Source organism: Sander vitreus, chromosome 8 (assembly GCF_031162955.1).
Source record: "Sander vitreus isolate 19-12246 chromosome 8, sanVit1, whole genome shotgun sequence".
Classification (NCBI taxonomy): domain Eukaryota; kingdom Metazoa; phylum Chordata; class Actinopteri; order Perciformes; family Percidae; genus Sander; species Sander vitreus.
The window spans coordinates 32,250,035-32,268,022 of NC_135862.1; the positions used below are offsets into that span (position 1 = coordinate 32,250,035).

At 43.1% G+C, this 17,988-nt stretch overlaps 1 protein-coding gene across 5 annotated transcripts in view; it reads right to left on the reverse strand.

Moving 5' to 3' along the window:
• elmo3 (engulfment and cell motility 3) overlaps positions 1 to 17,949 on the reverse strand; it is a 44,997-nt gene extending 27,048 nt beyond the window's left edge. For 4 of the 5 annotated variants that reach the window (XM_078257858.1, XM_078257856.1, XM_078257855.1 and 1 more), the window contains exons 1-4: positions 17,697 to 17,949; positions 8,942 to 9,050; positions 4,121 to 4,161; positions 3,907 to 3,979 (exon numbers count right to left, since the gene is read on the reverse strand). In XM_078257858.1, coding sequence (XP_078113984.1) covers positions 3,907 to 3,979; positions 4,121 to 4,161; positions 8,942 to 9,019 — 192 coding nt within the window. In that variant the 5' untranslated portion in view covers positions 9,020 to 9,050; positions 17,697 to 17,949. Of the gene's footprint in view, positions 1 to 3,906; positions 3,980 to 4,120; positions 4,162 to 8,941; positions 9,051 to 15,389; positions 15,491 to 17,696 lie in introns of those variants that run through there. The other variant, XM_078257859.1, reaches the window with a different exon arrangement.
• Positions 17,950 to 17,988: the final 39 nt, after the last annotated feature.

Genomic DNA, 17,988 nt, shown 5'->3' on the forward strand with positions numbered 1-17,988 from the left:
AGTGCTAACACTCTACTTACTGGTTAGTAAAATAGAGAAAAAATGTTTAGGGTAAAACTGTTTTTTGTGTAAACTGCAGAAAGACAGCAAGCTCTGCACCTCCTGCTGCTTTTCTCGTTTTCTGCCTCTCTTCCTTTCCTTTGCTGATGTTGACATTGTGTGACCTGGGCTTCAAATTAAGACAAGTAATTCCATGTACTTTTGGACTCGAGGGAAATACAAAAGCAGACAGAGTTGTTATTCTTTTAACTGCATTAAATGCTTTAGGGCGCGCCTACGCGCCGACCTGTCAATCATGATAGAGGCTAACAATCCATATCCATGGCACTTTGTACGTTAAAAAGCTGTGAACTTGTTATTGGGTGTCGTCGTGTTGTGTGTTGACTCTCTCACTGTGGGTTTTCAAAGTTGATTGGAACATTTTGGTTGCCTAAAAATGTCTTGTTCAGCGTTTGGTAGCAGCTAGCTAGCATTAGCTGCAACTTAAAGGAACACGCCGACTTATTGGGACTTTAGTTTATTCACAGTATCCCACAGAGTTAGGTAAGTCCATACATACCCTTCTCATCTCCGTGAGTGTCGTAACGCCCCCACCGCTAGCCTAGCTTAGCACAGACCCTGGAGGTAACCGGCTCCAACTAGCCTACTGCTCCCAATAAGTGACAAAATAACGCCAACATGTAACAAGGTCACATGAGACACAGCGATCTTCTAACCGTATACATACTGGGAACTATATTCTCAGAAGGCGAAGCACTATTTACAACACGCACGGACATCTCTCCATCCCATGGGCCCACCACCTGTGGGAGGAACCGCTGGGGTCGGGTGCGCTGCCACATGGGTGGCAGTGAAGGTCAGGGGCCTCGACGGACCAGACCCGGGCAGCAGAGGCTGGCTCTGGGGATGTGGAATGTCACCTCTCTGTGGGGGAAGGAGCCGGAACTTGTGCGGGAGGTGGAGCGCTACCGGTTAGATCTGGGGGGGCTTACCTCTACGCACAGTCTTGGTTCTGGAACCATACTCCTGGATAGGACTCTTTTCTTCTCCGGAGTTGCCCAGGGTGTGAGGCGCCGGGCGGGTGTGGGGATACTCACAAGCCCCCGGCTGAGCGCTGCTACGTTGGGAGTTTAACCCGGTGGACGAGAGGGTCGCCTCCCTACGCCTGCGGGTTGTGGGGGGGAAAACTCTGACTGTTGTTTGTGCATATGCACCGAACAAGAGTTCGGAGTATTCGGCCTTCTTGGAGACCTTGAGTGGAGTCCTGCATGGGGCTCCAGTCGGGGACTCCATAGTTCTGCTGGGGGACTTCAACGCGCATGTGGGTAATGATGGAGACACATGGAGAGGTGTGATTGGGAGGAACGGCCTCCCTGATCTAAACCAGAGTGGTTGTTTGTTGTTGGACTTCTGTGCTAGTCATGGATTGTCTATAACGAACACCATGTTCGAACATAGGGATGCTCATAAGTGTACTTGGTACCAGAGCACCCTAGGCCAAAGGTCAATGATCGATTTTATAATCGTTTCATCTGATCTGAGGACACTGAATAGAGGGGCGGAGCTGTCAACCGATCACCATCTGGTGGTCAGTTGGGTCAGGGGGTGGGGGAAGACTCTGGACAGACCTGTTAAGCCCAAAGTGGAGGTTGCTGAGGTAGTTAAACAACTCCACAGTGGCAAAGCCCCAGGAATTGATGAGATCCGTCCAGAAATGCTTAAAGCTATGGGTGTGGAGGGGTTGTCTTGGTTGACACGCCTCTTCAACATTGCGTGGAAGTCTGGGACGGTGCCTAAGGAGTGGCAGACCGGGGTGGTGGTTCCCCTTTTTAAAAAGGGGGACCAGAGGTGTGTGCCAATTACAGGGGTATCACACTTCTCAGCCTCCCCGGTAAAGTCTACTCCAAGGTGCTGGAAAGGAGGGTTCGGTCGATAGTCGAATCTCAGGTTGAAGAGGAACAATGCGGATTCCGTCCTGGTCGTGGAACAACGGACCAGATCTTTACTCTCGCAAGGATCCTGGAGGGAGCCTGGGAGTATGCCCAACCAGTCTACATGTGTTTTGTGGATCTGGAGAAGGCGTATGACCGGGTGCCCCGGGAGATACTGTGGGAGGTGCTGCGGGAGTACGGGGTGAGGGGGTCCCTTCTCAGGGCCATCCAATCTCTGTACGACCAAAGCGAGAACTGTGTCCGGGTTCTCGGCAGTAAGTCGGACTCGTTTCAGGTGAGAGTTGGCCTCCGCCAGGGCTGCGCTTTGTCACCAATCCTGTTTGTAGTATTTATGGACAGGATATCGAGGCGTAGTCGGGTGGGAGAGGGGTTGCAGTTCGGTGGGCTGGGGATCTCGCCGCTGCTTTTTGCAGATGATGTGGTCCTGATGGCATCATCGGCCTGTGACCTTCAGCACTCACTGGATCGGTTCGCAGCCGAGTGTGAAGCGGCTGGGATGAGGATCAGCACCTCTAAATCGGAGGACATGGTTCTCAGCAGGAAACCGATGGAGTGCCTTCTCCAGGTAGGGAATGAGTCCTTACCCCAAGTGAAAGAGTTCAAGTACATTGGGGTCTTGTTCGCGAGTGAGGGGACAATGGAGTGGGAGATTGGTCGGAGAATCGGCACAGCAGGTGCGGTATTACATTCAATTTATCGCACCGTTGTGACGAAAAGAGAGCTGAGCCAGAAGGCAAAGCTCTCAATCTACCGGTCAGTTTTTGTTCCTACCCTCACCTATGGTCATGAAGGCTGGGTCATGACCGAAAGAACAAGATCCAGGGTACAAGCGGCCGAAATGGGTTTCCTCAGGAGGGTAGCTGGCATCTCCCTTAGAGATAGGGTGAGAAGCTCAGTTATCCGTGAGGAGCTCGGAGTAGAGCCGCTGCTCCTTTGCGTCGAAAGGAGCCAGTTGAGGTGGTTCGGGCATCTGGTAAGGATGCCCCCTGGGCGCCTCCCTAGGGAGGTGTTCCAGGCACGTCCAGCTGGGAGGAGGCCTCGGGGGAGACCCAGGACTAGGTGGAGGGATTATATCTCTAACCTGGCCTGGGAACGCCTCGGGATCCCCCAGTCGGAGCTGGTTAATGTGGCCCGGGAAAAGGAAGTTTGGGGTCCCCTGCTGGAGCTGCTACCCCCGTTGACCCGACCCCGGATAAGCGGATGAAGATGGATGGACGGAGATGAGAAGGGTATGTATCGACTTATCTAACTCTAGGGGATACGGTGAATAAGACAAAGTCCCAATAAGTCGGTGTGTTCCTTTAAGAGAAAGTCTGCTGATTTTTCTGTACTGTGGTGCAGAAGTAGATAATTGGCACCAATACCCGGAGGTCGGCGTTTACCCGCCGGATGACTCGCTACAAGAGTTGAAAATTGGCGAGTTTCCCTCTTGAGTGTTTAGCTAGCTAAGCGCAGCGCCATTGCAACCATACACAACACTGACTTGACCGCCTCATCCTTTTCAGCTTCACCCTCTCGTCAAAAAAATCGTCACGTGCCAAACTCGAGGCTTTTTACACAACTAACTCACTTTAAGAGGGTAAAACACCATGGCACATAAACAATTTGTGACACAAACAATTTTTAACACTAATAATTGTACATTTACAAATGTACCCCACTGAACGTGGGTAACGTTATAGCTGCTAGCTAGCCAGGTCGCATAACAGCCTGTTAACAGATGGAGAGTCTCGATAGCTTCTGCACATTCAAGAACAGAGAAGAGAGATGGATGAAGAAAGAGAGACTGGAGATGCACCAATAGAACTTGTCCTCAAGAGAGGAGTTGTCTGCTGTTCGGACATTTTTTTGTTTAAAAAAAAAATTTAAATTCCGACGTAATGTAAGAGTATAATATATAATGACCCTCATGTAGATAAATAATTGTATTGATTTGTACATAAATGTGACTCACCGATTCAGTGATGTACATCTGCACTCCATCAGCATACTGCAGAGCATAGTTTTCAGGACCTGGGAGATTCCAGCTACACGAACACAAACACACACACACACACACACACACACACACACACTAACTATCACAGTAATACATACAGTTGAATGATAATGATCCACAGAGAAAGCATAGAGTCAGCAAAACATCTGATTCATCATCATCAACTTACCCATCACACACTTCCTTTATTACAGCAGACAGGGGCTTTTTCTGCACAAAGACACAACAAAACAACCTATAGTCAGCTACGTACAAATGCAAATACAGTCAGGTCCATAAATATTGGGACATCGACAAAATTCTAATCTTTTTGGCTCTATACACCACCACAATGGAGTTGAAATGAAACAAACAAGATGTGCTTTAACTGCAGACTTTCAGCTTTAATTTGAGGGTATTTACATCCAAATCAGGTGAACAGTGTAGGAATTACAACAGTTTGTATATGTGCCTCCCACTTTTTAAGGGACCAAAAGTAATGGGACAATTGGCTGCTCAGCTGTTCCATGGCCAGGTATGTGTTATTCCCTCATTATCCCATTTACAAGGAGCAGATAAAAGGTCCAGAGTTCATTTCAAGTGTGCTATTTGCATTTGGAATCTGTTGCTGTCAACTCTCAATATGAGATCCAAAGAGCTGTCACTATCAGTGAAGCAAGCCATCATTAGGCTGAAAAATCTAAACAAACCCATCAGAGAGATAGCAAAAACATTAGGTGTGGCCAAATCAACTGTTTGGAACATTCTTAAAAAGAAAGAACGCACCGGTGAGCTCAGCAACACCAAAAGACCTGGAAGACCACGGAAAACAACTGTGGTGGATGACCGAAGAATACTTTCCCTGGTGAAGAAAACACCCTTCACAACAGTTGGCCAGATCAAGAACACTCTCCAGGAGGTAGGTGTGTGTGTGTCAAAGTCAACAATCAAGAGAAGACTTCACCAGAGTGAATACAGAGGGTTCACTACAAGATGTAAACCATTGGTGAGCCTCAAAAACAGGAAGGCCAGATTAGAGTTTGCCAAACAACATCCTATGGACAGATGAGACAAAGATCAACTTGTACCAGAGTGATGGGAAGAGAAGAGTATGGAGAAGGAAAGGAACTGCTCATGATCCAAAGCATACCACCTCATCAGTGAAGTATGGTGGTGGTAGTGTCATGGCGTGGGCATGTATGGCTGCCAATGGAACTGGTTCTCTTGTATTTATTGATGATGTGACTGCTGACAAAAGCAGCAGGATGAATTATGAAGTGTTTCGGGCAAGATTATCTGCTCATATTCAGCCAAATGCTTCAGAACTCATTGGACGGCACTTCACAGTGCAGATGGACAATGACCCGAAGCATACTGCGAAAGCAACCAAAGAGTTTTTTAAGGGAAAGAAGTGGAATGTTATGCAATGGCCAAGTCAATCACCTGACCTGAATCCGATTGAGCATGCATTTCACTTGCTGAAGACAAAACTGAAGGGAAAATGCCCCAAGAACAAGCAGGAACTGAAGACAGTTGCAGTAGAGGCCTGGCAGAGCATCACCAGGGATGAAACCCAGCGTCTGGTGATGTCTATGCGTTCCAGACTTCAGGCTGTAATTGATTGCAAAGGATTTGCAACCAAGTATTAAAAAGTGAAAGTTTGATTTATGATTGTTAATCTGTCCCATTACTTTTGGTCCCTTAAAAAGTGGGAGGCACATATACAAACTGTTGTAATTCCTATACCGTTCACCTGATTTGGATGTAAATACCCTCAAATTAAAGCTGAAAGTCTGCAGTTAAAGCACATCTTGTTCGTTTCATTTCAACTCCATTGTGGTGGTGTATAGAGCCAAAAAGATTAGAATTGTGTCGATGTCCCAATATTTATGGACCTGACTGTATATTCACACAACGAAAAAAAATAACACCTGCTGCATACATGTGGGTCATAACAACAGGACACAGATTCTAGTATCAAAGTATTTTCTCCATCAGGGAGCTGAACACATGCTTCAGTAATGATACGGTTATGGGATCACGGTACCACAGCAATTCTCGCTGGCTGCAAAATGTGTTTGCTGAGAAGAGGAAATCCAAGAGCTCCCCAACACTTTCTGGACAATGTTACCCTCAGTGCCCAGATCTCTCTTAGTGCGTAAATAAAAGCCAGACTACTTCCATGTCTGGCTCTCAGCTATCCTGCTATTAGTGGTCAGCCCCGCGGTAAACCAATCAAAATGTCTTTGGGTTCTGTGGTAGACCCAGTGGCTGCTCTGTTATTAGTGGCAGCCAAGAAGGTCGACCAATCAGAGGAGTATAGTAGAGACCGCTGGGCCAATGAGAAGGTTCTGAGCAAATCTTCTGGGCTGACAGGATTGGTTGTGATAGAAAAATTAAAAAAAAATAAAAACATTTGGAGAATAGAATGGGCATTCACAGCCAAATCAACACTCCTGAATACTCAATTGTTGTGCTGCTCTTAGGACTATCGCAACAAAACATCATGAAAATATTGGTTTCGATATCAGGGCTTAAAAAAAGGGACCTGTGTTCATTCCAGTTTCAGTGGTGCTGCATTTTCCAACTGTTGAAATGACCAGTCTATTTAGTACCTGTTGAATCCATTCTCTCTCTCTGTTCAAACCTTCTCAAGCGATGCACAGTATGTGAATGTGAGACACACACCCCTGCTGTCTAGGATACAGTTTAAACTACTATCCATGTGTCGTGTCTTGCACAATGAAGTATAACTTCCCCATAGTTTCTGGGAAATACATGGAAAACTTCCCCACAATCACATTTAGTCAAAGTGAAAAGTTGAAACGTCTACTACTACTCTAAACGTCTTCTTTACTAAAAAATGACTGAAAGTTGAACACGGAGACTTATGTTTATGTCCAAAAATGGCAAAGGCTGCTGAACTAAAAGAATTGCTTTCACCAGGCATATTAAATCAGTATGCGGTGTATTCTCATTGATAGATCACCCAATCTGCCGTCAATGCCACAGCGTGGACAAATTCTAATTTAAGAGCCAGAGTCATCATTTTGATCCGACTTTAGCCTCTCAGGCACTACTGCTTCCCAGATCGTGAACCACCGGGTAGGTCAGCTGTATGGAGGAACTTAGGCAGGCAGTCTTGTGAGTTGTGACTTTCAGTTTGACTGTTCTCATACCTAAATATACTTCACACTACCATCCTGAGCTAACATTCATGCCCTGACATCACTACCAATTGTCTTCCTCCATGGGCCCTTTTTTAACAATCTATAGTGCAAGGTTGAAAGTGCATGGCGTAAGTCCACTTTTGCTTGATAAACGGTGCATAATCTGGGTGCAAAAGAAAGGTGCAAAGGGGCTAAATCATAGGTGTGTTTTGTGTTTAACATGAATTCAACCAATCAGAGTGTTATCTCCCATTCCCAGGCACACCTGACACGTTGCTAATTCAACGGCGCAGTTGAGTGGGCGCTGGGCGTGAAAATGACAACTGTGTCGGTCTGAAATTACCAATGATGTTGATGCTGCACTGTTTGCTGCTTTGCGCCGGGTATAGAATAGAGCCCAATATGTGTAAAGTGTCCTTGGGTCCCCTTAAAGGAGCTAGATGTATTATTATTAGAGCTGAGCAATATATTGATATTATATCGATATCGTGATATGACACTAGATATCGTCTTAGATTTTGGATATCGTAATATCGTATTACGGCTTTACCTGGTTTTATAGACTGCATTATAGTAAAATTATCTCATTTTCTGAACTTACCAGACTGTTGTAACTGTTCTATTATTTGCCTTTACCCATTTAGTCATTATATCCACATTACTGATGATTATTTATCAAAAATCTCATTGTGTAAATATGTTGTGAAAGCACCAATAGTCAACACTACAATATCGTTGCAGTATCGATATCGAGGTATTTGATCAAAAGTATCGTGATATTTGATTTTCTCCATATCGCCCAGCCCTACTTATTATTATTACTATTATTATTGGTATTATTAATTATTAGAGATGCACCGATAGACCGGCCGGTGACCGGAATTGGCCGGTTTTCACGTGCTCGGCCATGACCGGCGACGGGCAGGTCAGTCTGACATATGCCGATTTCATGCCGGTCAACGCTACAATTAACGGACAACATAAGTTATACGAGTTACAGTTCTCAAGGACGCACACACACACACGGACGTGACAGCACAGCACAGTCACAGTGACAGTCTCTTTTTCCTTTCTCTCAACTTTTCCGCCGTGTGTACCCGCTCGCGCTATTCTCGCACATGTAGGGAACCTCGTGAATTAACCTGCAACATGGCAGCTGTTTGGAAATTCTTCAGCGTGTGTGCAGAAGATAACAAGTTTGCAATATGCAACACCTGCAAGGAAAAAGTAGGGCGTGGAGGGATGACAAAATCACATTTTTTTAGTTGGATATTGGGCGTGAAAAGAAGGAAATGGTTCTAACATTGCACTTTAGATGTGTGTGAATTTCCCACACCAGGAGTAATTTATATAGTTCTATTTTAACTTGACTTGTGTCAAATATCTGAACATCCCTTGAAGGTCAGGGTTAAGATCATTTTTGCGATCTTTGAGTTACCAATTTCAGCAAATGAAGCAGTCTGAAAGGAGGCGCTACCTGGCAAGAAATTCCCATGTAAGTTCACTGTCGGAGAGAACTAAGATTATATTATTTTTTAAGAAGAAGAAGACATACTTATTACTTTTTTCTTTTTTTTAACATTACACACAGGCCCGAAATACCCACGCATGCACAAACAGGACCTATACATGCATGGAGAGAAGTCAGAGCGAGGGGGCTGCCTGTAGACAGGCGCCCCTAGCAGTTGGGGGGCTCTGTGCCTTGCTCAAGGGCCCCTTGGCAGTGCCCAGGAGGTGAACTGAAATATTAATACCAACTAGCAACAGATTACACGATTCATTCTCCTTTTACAGGCATTGTGAGTTTAAAAGGGAGGATATTTGGTCTGTGTGTGCATTACCTGGTCCAGTTGTATGAGCTGGGGGTAGGCCCCAGGCATCTGGATGGCTATCTTCACTATGTCCTTCTGTTGAGGCATGTTGGCACCTCTCGACTCCACCACTCTCTAGCTGTTGATAATAAAAGAGAAAGAGAAGATATTCCTTAATCAAAATGTCATGACCTTTACAACCTGGAACCTGATAGAAACTAGAGTCACCGCCTTACGGAGGCATACAACCGCAAGGTTCTCGGTTAGCGCAGGCCCGCCGCCATTTTGTGCCAAATGTGAAGACATTCCCTCAAGGCGTTCCTGAGATATTAAGGTCACGAGTATAGGACACATGAGGTCACAGTGACCTTGACCTTTTACCTCTAAAATCTAATCTGTTCATCCTGGAGTCCAAGTGGACGTTCACAATTTGAAGAAATTAGCTCAAGGTGTTCCCGAGATATCACATTCACATGAATAGGACGGCTAGACGGACAACCTGAAAACACAATGCCACAAGACAAGAATAAAACCAGTAAACAAACCAAATAAACTTTAGGCAACTGTGACCAAAATTAGATTAGATAGACTTTATTGATCCCAAAATGGGAAAGTTCAGTGCTACAGCAGCACAATATAAGACACACATCACACACACAGAATATACAAGAAATAATAAATAGGATAGAATACAAGAACAACTATTGAAAAAATAAAAATAAAAAAAATACAAGGGAAAGAATGTACAAACGTACATACAAGTGGCGAATAAAAATGTACAACCTACTTAAATAGTATTTATGAAGATGTAAGTAAAATACCTATGTTTGTGCAAGCTGCACTTCGTGCAGTATGATGTATATGAGTCTTGTCTAACACGCAGTGATGAAGTGTTAAAAAGTTTTATTGTGGTCGATCTCAAAAATAAGATTGAGTTTGTATTTGATGGGACTACAAGTCCCAAGATTGAATTTCACATTAAATTTCATACTGACATGTTGTGGATGGACTACAAATTTGAGCTCTAAACTGGTGATAAACTGGTGATATTGATAATTTCAGTAATCTACAGTTCAAAGATTTCAATTTTGACAATGGAGATGCTTTATGTGGGCTGTTACTGTCGTTTCAAACTGGATATTAATGATAAAGCGAAAACTAACCAACCTGAGAGCAGTCTCTCTGCTGGACTGACAAGCCCAGTTGTCTCATGAATGACTCATGGCTGTCAATATAACTATCATGTTCAATACTATTTATGCTGTTCCTCTTTTACTGTGTATTTATAGTGCATTGAGTTATGCTGAGAGGGCTCAATTCTGTCTGAACACTTCGTATTTTTCAATCTTTCTTCTCCCCTTTTCCAACTCATACACACATCATACGCACTTCCTCCTCAGCCTTCAGACAGCATTCCCAGAGGATACAGAAGAAGCAGTTGTGCTTCCAACCCTTCCCCCTTCCTTGTCCTTCGCTGTCTCTGCCTCGCTCTCAGCACATGGAAACAATACAGTTGGATCTAAATATTTCTGCACATTCATGAGCCCTCGGTGAAATTAAATAGGTCGAGCTTGTGCCTGCTTGCGTTTGGTGGGATTAATAACCCCCACCCTCTGCTAGATCTCTTGGATAGTTTACATACCATAACTCCAGTCTTTTAAAGTTGATGGCAGGTTTCAAAGCAACACTGCTGTCAAAACAACCACAGGCCTATACTGTCTTCTCACCTCAATCGCACTGAGACAGAATCTTTCCTGATAAAGAAGGCCTTCAAAGCAAGTATGAAAACGGGGAGGACAATCTTTCGACACTGGGACTGACTAAAGGCTGTAGTCCTGCTGATTTTTTACAAGAATATGCAAACACAATCGCATCAGGTTTGTTTTTGGATCATTTGAGGAGATGGCAAGGTGTGCTGAAATGAAATCATTACATTGGTGCTGGTGCTGAAGGCCGACCTACCTCCAACAAATAACAAGGGTTTGCAGCCTTAATCTTAAAGAGATTTGGGTGTGAATGTAGATTTGTTCTGGGGCAGCTTATGAGTCAGCAAAATCAACGGCAAACTCCGGGTAATGGCATGTCTTTGTGACAAAAAAAGGGTTTTTAAGAGTATCTGCCTGAGGTGTATAATGACGAATGTGAAACTGAGCCCATGTGTCTATTAGCTGAAGCCAAATTATTGATTTGGTTGCAGTAAAGACTAAAAGGAGGGGTAGCTTTGTTGTGGTTAAACAATTCCTTACAGGTGGTTATTAATAGTGAAATGTACACTGGGAAAATAGAAACAGCTTCATCTTAGGGTGTTGTAGTTGGCTACCCATTGGTAATGATCATCTCTATGACTCTGACAGTTTTTAAAACCAGTTGTAGAAAAGGCTGACAATTTGACAACTGATGCTAATTGTATTGGTTGGCCCACCACTAGGCCTATAGTACAGACTGAAATATCTCAAAATCTACTACATTCAGGTGTAGGTGTGGCGCTGTTGGAGGAGGGCTTTCAAGCATGTAAAAACGCCAAGAAAGCAGAAGGACCTGACAGTATCAGTGTGCGGGTCTTCAAACTGTGTGCTTACCAACTAGCGCTGGTAATGATATTAAACCAATGGTTGTCAATGTCAATGGTTCAGTGGGTCATACCCACAGGCTTCAAGTCCACCACCATTCCTGTGTCCAAGAAAACAAGACCAGCCTGCCTGAATGACTACCGCCCAGTGGCACTCACCTAGGTCTGGGTATCGTTTGGATTTTTACGATTCCGATGCCGAACCGGTACTTTTAAAACGATTCCGATTCCTAAACCGATTCTTGAAAAACTGAAAAATGACATCAAAGATGTAATATGTTTTCTAGCGATCACGTGCAGTGAATGGTTAATATGCTTTTACGTCCGTTTTGGTGAGCCCAGAGGGAAAATATGGCATTTTAAAAGTAGCCTACATTTACGGTAGCTAGCTAACGGTAGACTACAGAGAAAGTGTGATATTTTGACGTCCGTTTTGGAGCAACAGAGGGAAAATATTTCAGTCGACACATAGAGCTCAACAGTCCCGCCCACAGCGGGTTCCGGAAGTAAAAATACAATGCGATTTCTCCATTGACAAATTGGAGTATAAGCCATAAAATCGTAACCGTCGATGGTAGACTTAAAACCAGCTACGACATGACTAAGCGATTGTATATGCTCATATAGATGTCAAAAGTTCATGGGGCACCAACCTTGTTTTGAGATAAATGTCTTAAGTACTCCACTACCCACAATCCTGAACAATCCCACAGTGATGCCTCTGATTGGTGGAACTCATGCTGGTGAGGAGGGGGAGGAGGGAGAGCTACACGATCCGTCATGCGCATGCCCAAAATGATAATCCTGTTTTACGAGGATTGACGACACCGCACGAAACACGATCGGTTCCACGCTTCTGCCGTTAGCCTCCACCGGGAAGCTAAGTTAAGTTAGTTTAGCTAACAGCTAATTCGGCTAACAGCTAGTTGACAGCTTGATTCAGTCTAAAATAAGGTTAACTCAAACTAAACACTGGGTAAAGCAGGCTACAGCTGACGTAACAGCTGTTATATATTTTTAACGGTTATTTTCAGGTTTTATTTTGAGGGTCTTTTAAAGTTATTACATGCTGTCTCAGCTAGCGGTTAGCCGAATTAGCTGTTAGCTAAACTAACGTAGCTTCCATTCTTCAGTGGTGCACGGTGGTTTATGGGATGAGTAGTTCCTTCGCTCGATAATGAAACTATGTACACGGTCTTGTACCTTTTTGGGATTTTCTGTTCGTTTTTTTTCAGTCAAAATGATATGTTGTATGCTTATGAGTCACGTCGTAGCTGGTTAGCCTAAAGCATGGTCTAAAACTCTTTGTGTACGCATTTCTCCAGACGTCAATGGGAGAAATGAATGGGAAATTTACTTCCAGAACCCAAGGTCTCTCAGAGGAAGGGCGGGACTGTTGAGCTCTATTAAGTGGAACTGAAATGAGGAACCAAAATTTGCGTTCTAATCCGGTCCGATTCCTACCAGTTGCGTAGGTTTCGGTACCCAACCCTACACTCACCTCTGTAGTGATGAAATGCGACTGGTCAATGATTACATCTAGTCTTCACTACCCAGCACAGTGGACCCATTACAGTTTGCCTACCATCCCAACATAGCACACATCTTCCACACCACCCTATCTCACCTGGAAAGGTTGAGCTGCTCATTGACTACAGTTCAGTGTTTAATATCCTAGTTTCCTCCAGGCTCATCACAAAGCTCAGGGACCCGGGATTAAACACCTCACTGTGCGTGTGGATCCTTGACTTCCTGACGGACCGACCCCAGGGGGGTTAGGGTGGGCGGACACACCTCTTCCACCCTGTAGGGAATTATGTCTAAAATAAGGCCCTAAGGCCTGTCAAATCTGACTCCAATGTATTAATTCCCGCGCCTTCTTACATCGGACTTAAGTTTACCAGAACACAAGGATCAATATGAGACGAAGAGTTCAGTTAAGCAAGTTAACTGAAGTCCAGCATTTAAGTTAAAACACACGTGTAGGTAACAAAAAAAAAGAGCCTAAGTTTCCCTGACCGCAGACAAAAATATACGGGGTTCAGGTCCACTCAGTTTCTTTCAAAATTGTGAACCCTGTCTGACCATATTCCTTTATCTTTTTATCTTCCTTGATGGCGTCATTTCTTCAGTTCTCACACACACACACACACACACACACACACACACTGACCCGAGAGCCAACCCCTGCCGTTCCACCTCTCCGTCTGGTACTAAAAAAACGCTTCTAACATACACTTCACATTCCTGAACTATAATGTAATCAAAACTTAAGCTAACCATCTGTGTGTCCGAATCCACGTCTCATGACTACACACAACTCACATATATTATAAACTTTTATGCTGAGAATAACACATCTAGTTTATAGAAATATTTCTACAACCCTCATCCTTAAAACTGACTACTACTGGCTACTGAACACTGTTAGTTGACAGTAACACGCTTGCAAGAAAAAGACACATGGTGATAAGCTTGACTCTGTGGTGGGCGTGACTTGACCGCATCAATACGGTAATGCGGTAACCACGGCAACCCGAATGCAGCACGAGCGGTACATGCTAATGAAAGGCGCCCCTCCATGCCGCCAGTGCCCTTTGCGCCTCAGTCAACCGTGGATGTGGTTTTTCGACATTGTGTTAGAAACAATATAGAAAAATATACGATAGACATTTTTATATCATTTTGATGATATATATCTTCACAATGCCCAGCCCTATCAATATTCAATTGATTTGCTGCTGTTGTACTTGTTGTAAGAACATATATCAGGTTTCCTGTAGGTCAGTGTATCCACAGTACACACATTCTCTAGTGCAGTGGTTCTCAAACTTTTTTCCACAATGTTCCCACTTTGAACGGGTTTTTTAAGCCGTGTACCCCCTAACCAGCGCGAATAATCTTTGGTAGAAAGAAAAAGTCTATATAAAGAGGAACAATGTAGCGATGTCAGCGATAGATTTACAAAAAAAAAACAGTAGATGGCAAAAAGTGACAAAAAATTCAAATAAGCGACAAAAAACTTTGAAAAAAGCAGAAACGTTATTTTTTTTTTTTTAGTAAGGAAGAAAGGCAAGAATAGGTCAAAACAAATGACAAAACCTTCAAAAAAAGGTGACAAACTTTAAAAACAGCAACAAAAACATTGAAAAAAAGTGACAAACCTGGAGAGAAAAAGACAGTAGAAGTAACTACAGCCTTATAACTGAAAAACATTTTGCAAAAAATGTCACGTACCCCCTGTAGTCCTCCAAAGTACCCTTAAGGGTACATGTACCCCCATTTGAGAAACACTGCTCTGGTGCACTCACACCCTGAAGTAGTTAATGATATCATACAATAGGAAAATAATGGAAAATGTAACTAATGTAGCCAGGCAATTACACCTGTTGAAAAGAACACTTCAGTAGATTTTGTCCAGACCAAAGTCAGACCAGTCAAAGCAGAGAGCTAAAACATTCAGTGAAGACTTCCATTAGCCTGGATTTTCACGGGCTGATGGCAAAGCACTGTAAGTCTACATTCATCACGACCTGTCAGTACATGCTCCAGGCCTCCTAATACTAGATACTGCTCAGCCTGCGCTGACATTCCCCATCATTACAACATGACGAAGGATAAACTTAAGCTACTGCTTTGAGCCATAGCTCGTCTCCTCAACTGCAAAAACAAAACAAGCTCAGAAAGTGTTGATTTCCAACTGGTTTTTTTTGTTGTTGTTTTGCTGGTAATGCAACATATTAAAAGTACTAAATCAGACGACATCTAAAATGTGAAAACATTTAACTCTTTGCTCAAAATAATTTCCAATTTCTTCTAACAGCAACATCACCAGCCAGAATGTACAAATATGAACGTGATTTAAAAAAATAAAGATATTTTCATACTATTAAATACTGTCAAACTCACCTGAGCTTGTTGTACACCTCAGCTCACGAGACTCAACCGAAAAGATGCCGGCCAGTAAAAATGTTGAAGCTGTTTGACATTTCCCTTTCTTAACTCAAGCAGATGAGAGAGGGGAGGTTTTCATCTCCGTCTCTATAGAGGTTAACCACCGAAAGTGTTTGTCCATGTCTGTGCCTGTCGATGCATGTTTGTGGTGAAGCCAAAACTGCACTTTCTGTATGTGTCTGCACTTTCTGTATGTGTCCGTTTGCTTTAGAAGGTAACACTTGACTTGAAGGTATCTAGATAAGAGTGACATGACACTGTCATGAACACATGAACCCTAACCCGTCATGACAAAAACCGAATGACACTTACTGACAGAAGCGTTATGTCATAAACGTCTATGACTTGTTTATAATACGTTCATGGCAGTGTCATGTCACTCTTACGTAGATACCTTCAAGTAAAGTGTAACCCTTTAGAATTCAGAAAATAAAACTCTCAATGCTATTGATCTAAATAAATGTATTGGATACTATTTGAATTTTATTGACGATTGTAATCACGTGTTAAGCAAAAATGCCAACAATGTACTTGGTTCCATTTTCTCAAATGTGAATATTTGCTGGTTTTCTCAGTTTTCTGTGATAGTAAATGGAATATCTTTGGGTTTTTTTTGTACTAGGTTTGGACAAAGCAACGTATTTTGAAGGCATCGCTTTGGACTCTCATTTTTCAGATTTTCTGACAGTTTATAGACCGAACTCTAAATGGATGAATCAATAAAATAATTCTCAGATAAGAATATTAAATACTTATTACAATCGTTAATTGCAGCTAAAATTGGGCGATATGGCCAAAATCTTCTTCCCAATATAGGTCATTTACTATCTAGATAACACTTTATATTATGATATAGCATGCTTTAATTGAATAAATAAATAGCCAATTGAAATAACCACATGGTGTGGCCGGGTTGGCTCAGTGGGTACAGCAGGCGCACGTATACTGAGAGGTATATGCCTCGACGCAGAGTCCGACCTGTGACGATTTCCTCCATGTCTTCCCCCTTTCTCACCTAGCTGTCCTGTCAAAATTAAAGGTGGAAAAGCCCCAAAAATAATCTTTTTTTTTGTTTTGGTATACTCCATAGTAGAATAACAGTGCCTCTATGGTTTGCTTCTGCTTCTCTACCACCTGCAAGGAGGGAGGTTTCCTGTAGGTCAGTATGCACAGTACACACACTCTCTAGTACACTCACACTCATAACGTAATTACATTAATCATTTTATTAAGAACTTTAGTGCAAAATGAATCTAACGTGCAAGGATCAGAACGTAAAGAGTCTATATGGAAATGATATAGAAAAATATGAGAAGACATTTTATCTCGTTTTGACAATATATACAGTGTATCGTCACACCAGCCCTATAGTTGCAGCCTTGGTATGTTTTATAAACATTCTTTTTTTCCAGTTTTACTTAACATGGAACAGGTAGGATTCAGATCTTCCCCTCCATGACAAAATATCCTGACTGGTTTATAAGCTTAGACTTACAAAAGGTGTAAATATGAAATGCCCACCATTGTCAGCAGCTTCCAGTGCCTATATATTCTTCTATGAGCACTTTGACTGATTAAGCTTAAGCCCAGACCTTTTGTTAGCCTGCTGACTCACTAGTGTGTCTCAGACCCCCTGGACTCACAGGCCCCCCTCCCCTCTATAGAAGAGAGTGTGTGTGTGTGTGTGTGTGTGTGTGTGTGTGTGTGTGAGAGAGAGAGAGAGAAGGGGGAAGCTCTCAGCTGCCAGAAATTCCTAACCTGACAGGGTGCGCGCGCACACACACACACACACACACACACACACACACACACACACACACACACCTAGTAGCCTATATCTTACATAGAGGAATAGTACAAGAGAAAGACTGGCTTTAGGCTTCTACTGGGATTTAGTGGATGGCTGGCTTTGTAATTTTAAAAAGAAAAAAAAAATATGCATTCATATTCATATAGCATGCACATTTTACAACGGTATAAGCTGATTATTACAATAATACAGTTCTGTTTTACACTAATACATGTAACGTAGTAAGTGCAGCTGAACACTGTAAGCTAGTTTTAAAAAAGTCATGTGCTGTTGTATAACGTTAAGTGAACCACAAAACTATGTGTAAGCTAACTGAAGTTAGAAGTAAACGCACAAATGCAAATAAAAGTTTAACAGTTATTACTTCTAAACTCATATGACTATTGCCAAAGCTTTAGGACAAGATACAGGACAGGGTTGTGAAAGAAGCTTTTTCCCTGACTGGGTCCTACCTGCTTTGAAAAGACAAGTCGAGGGCTATAGTCCCACAGGAACCGCCGCAGTCGTAGCGAGAAACATTTGTCTTTTTCCCCCCTGAGAAAGAACTAACTCAGTCCGCAGAAATGACTTTTCTTAGCGTAACATTTGAACTGCTCGGAAAACTGGAGCAAACTCCTTGCAATACGTTTTCAAGAATGATTTGTTGACTTAAATGTTCCGGGTTGGTTTTGAGTCGTTCAGTCGAGGGTTTGAGGCAAGCTAGCCAGCTTTAGAGAAAGAGTTTCCGGTTATGACTTTCAAAAT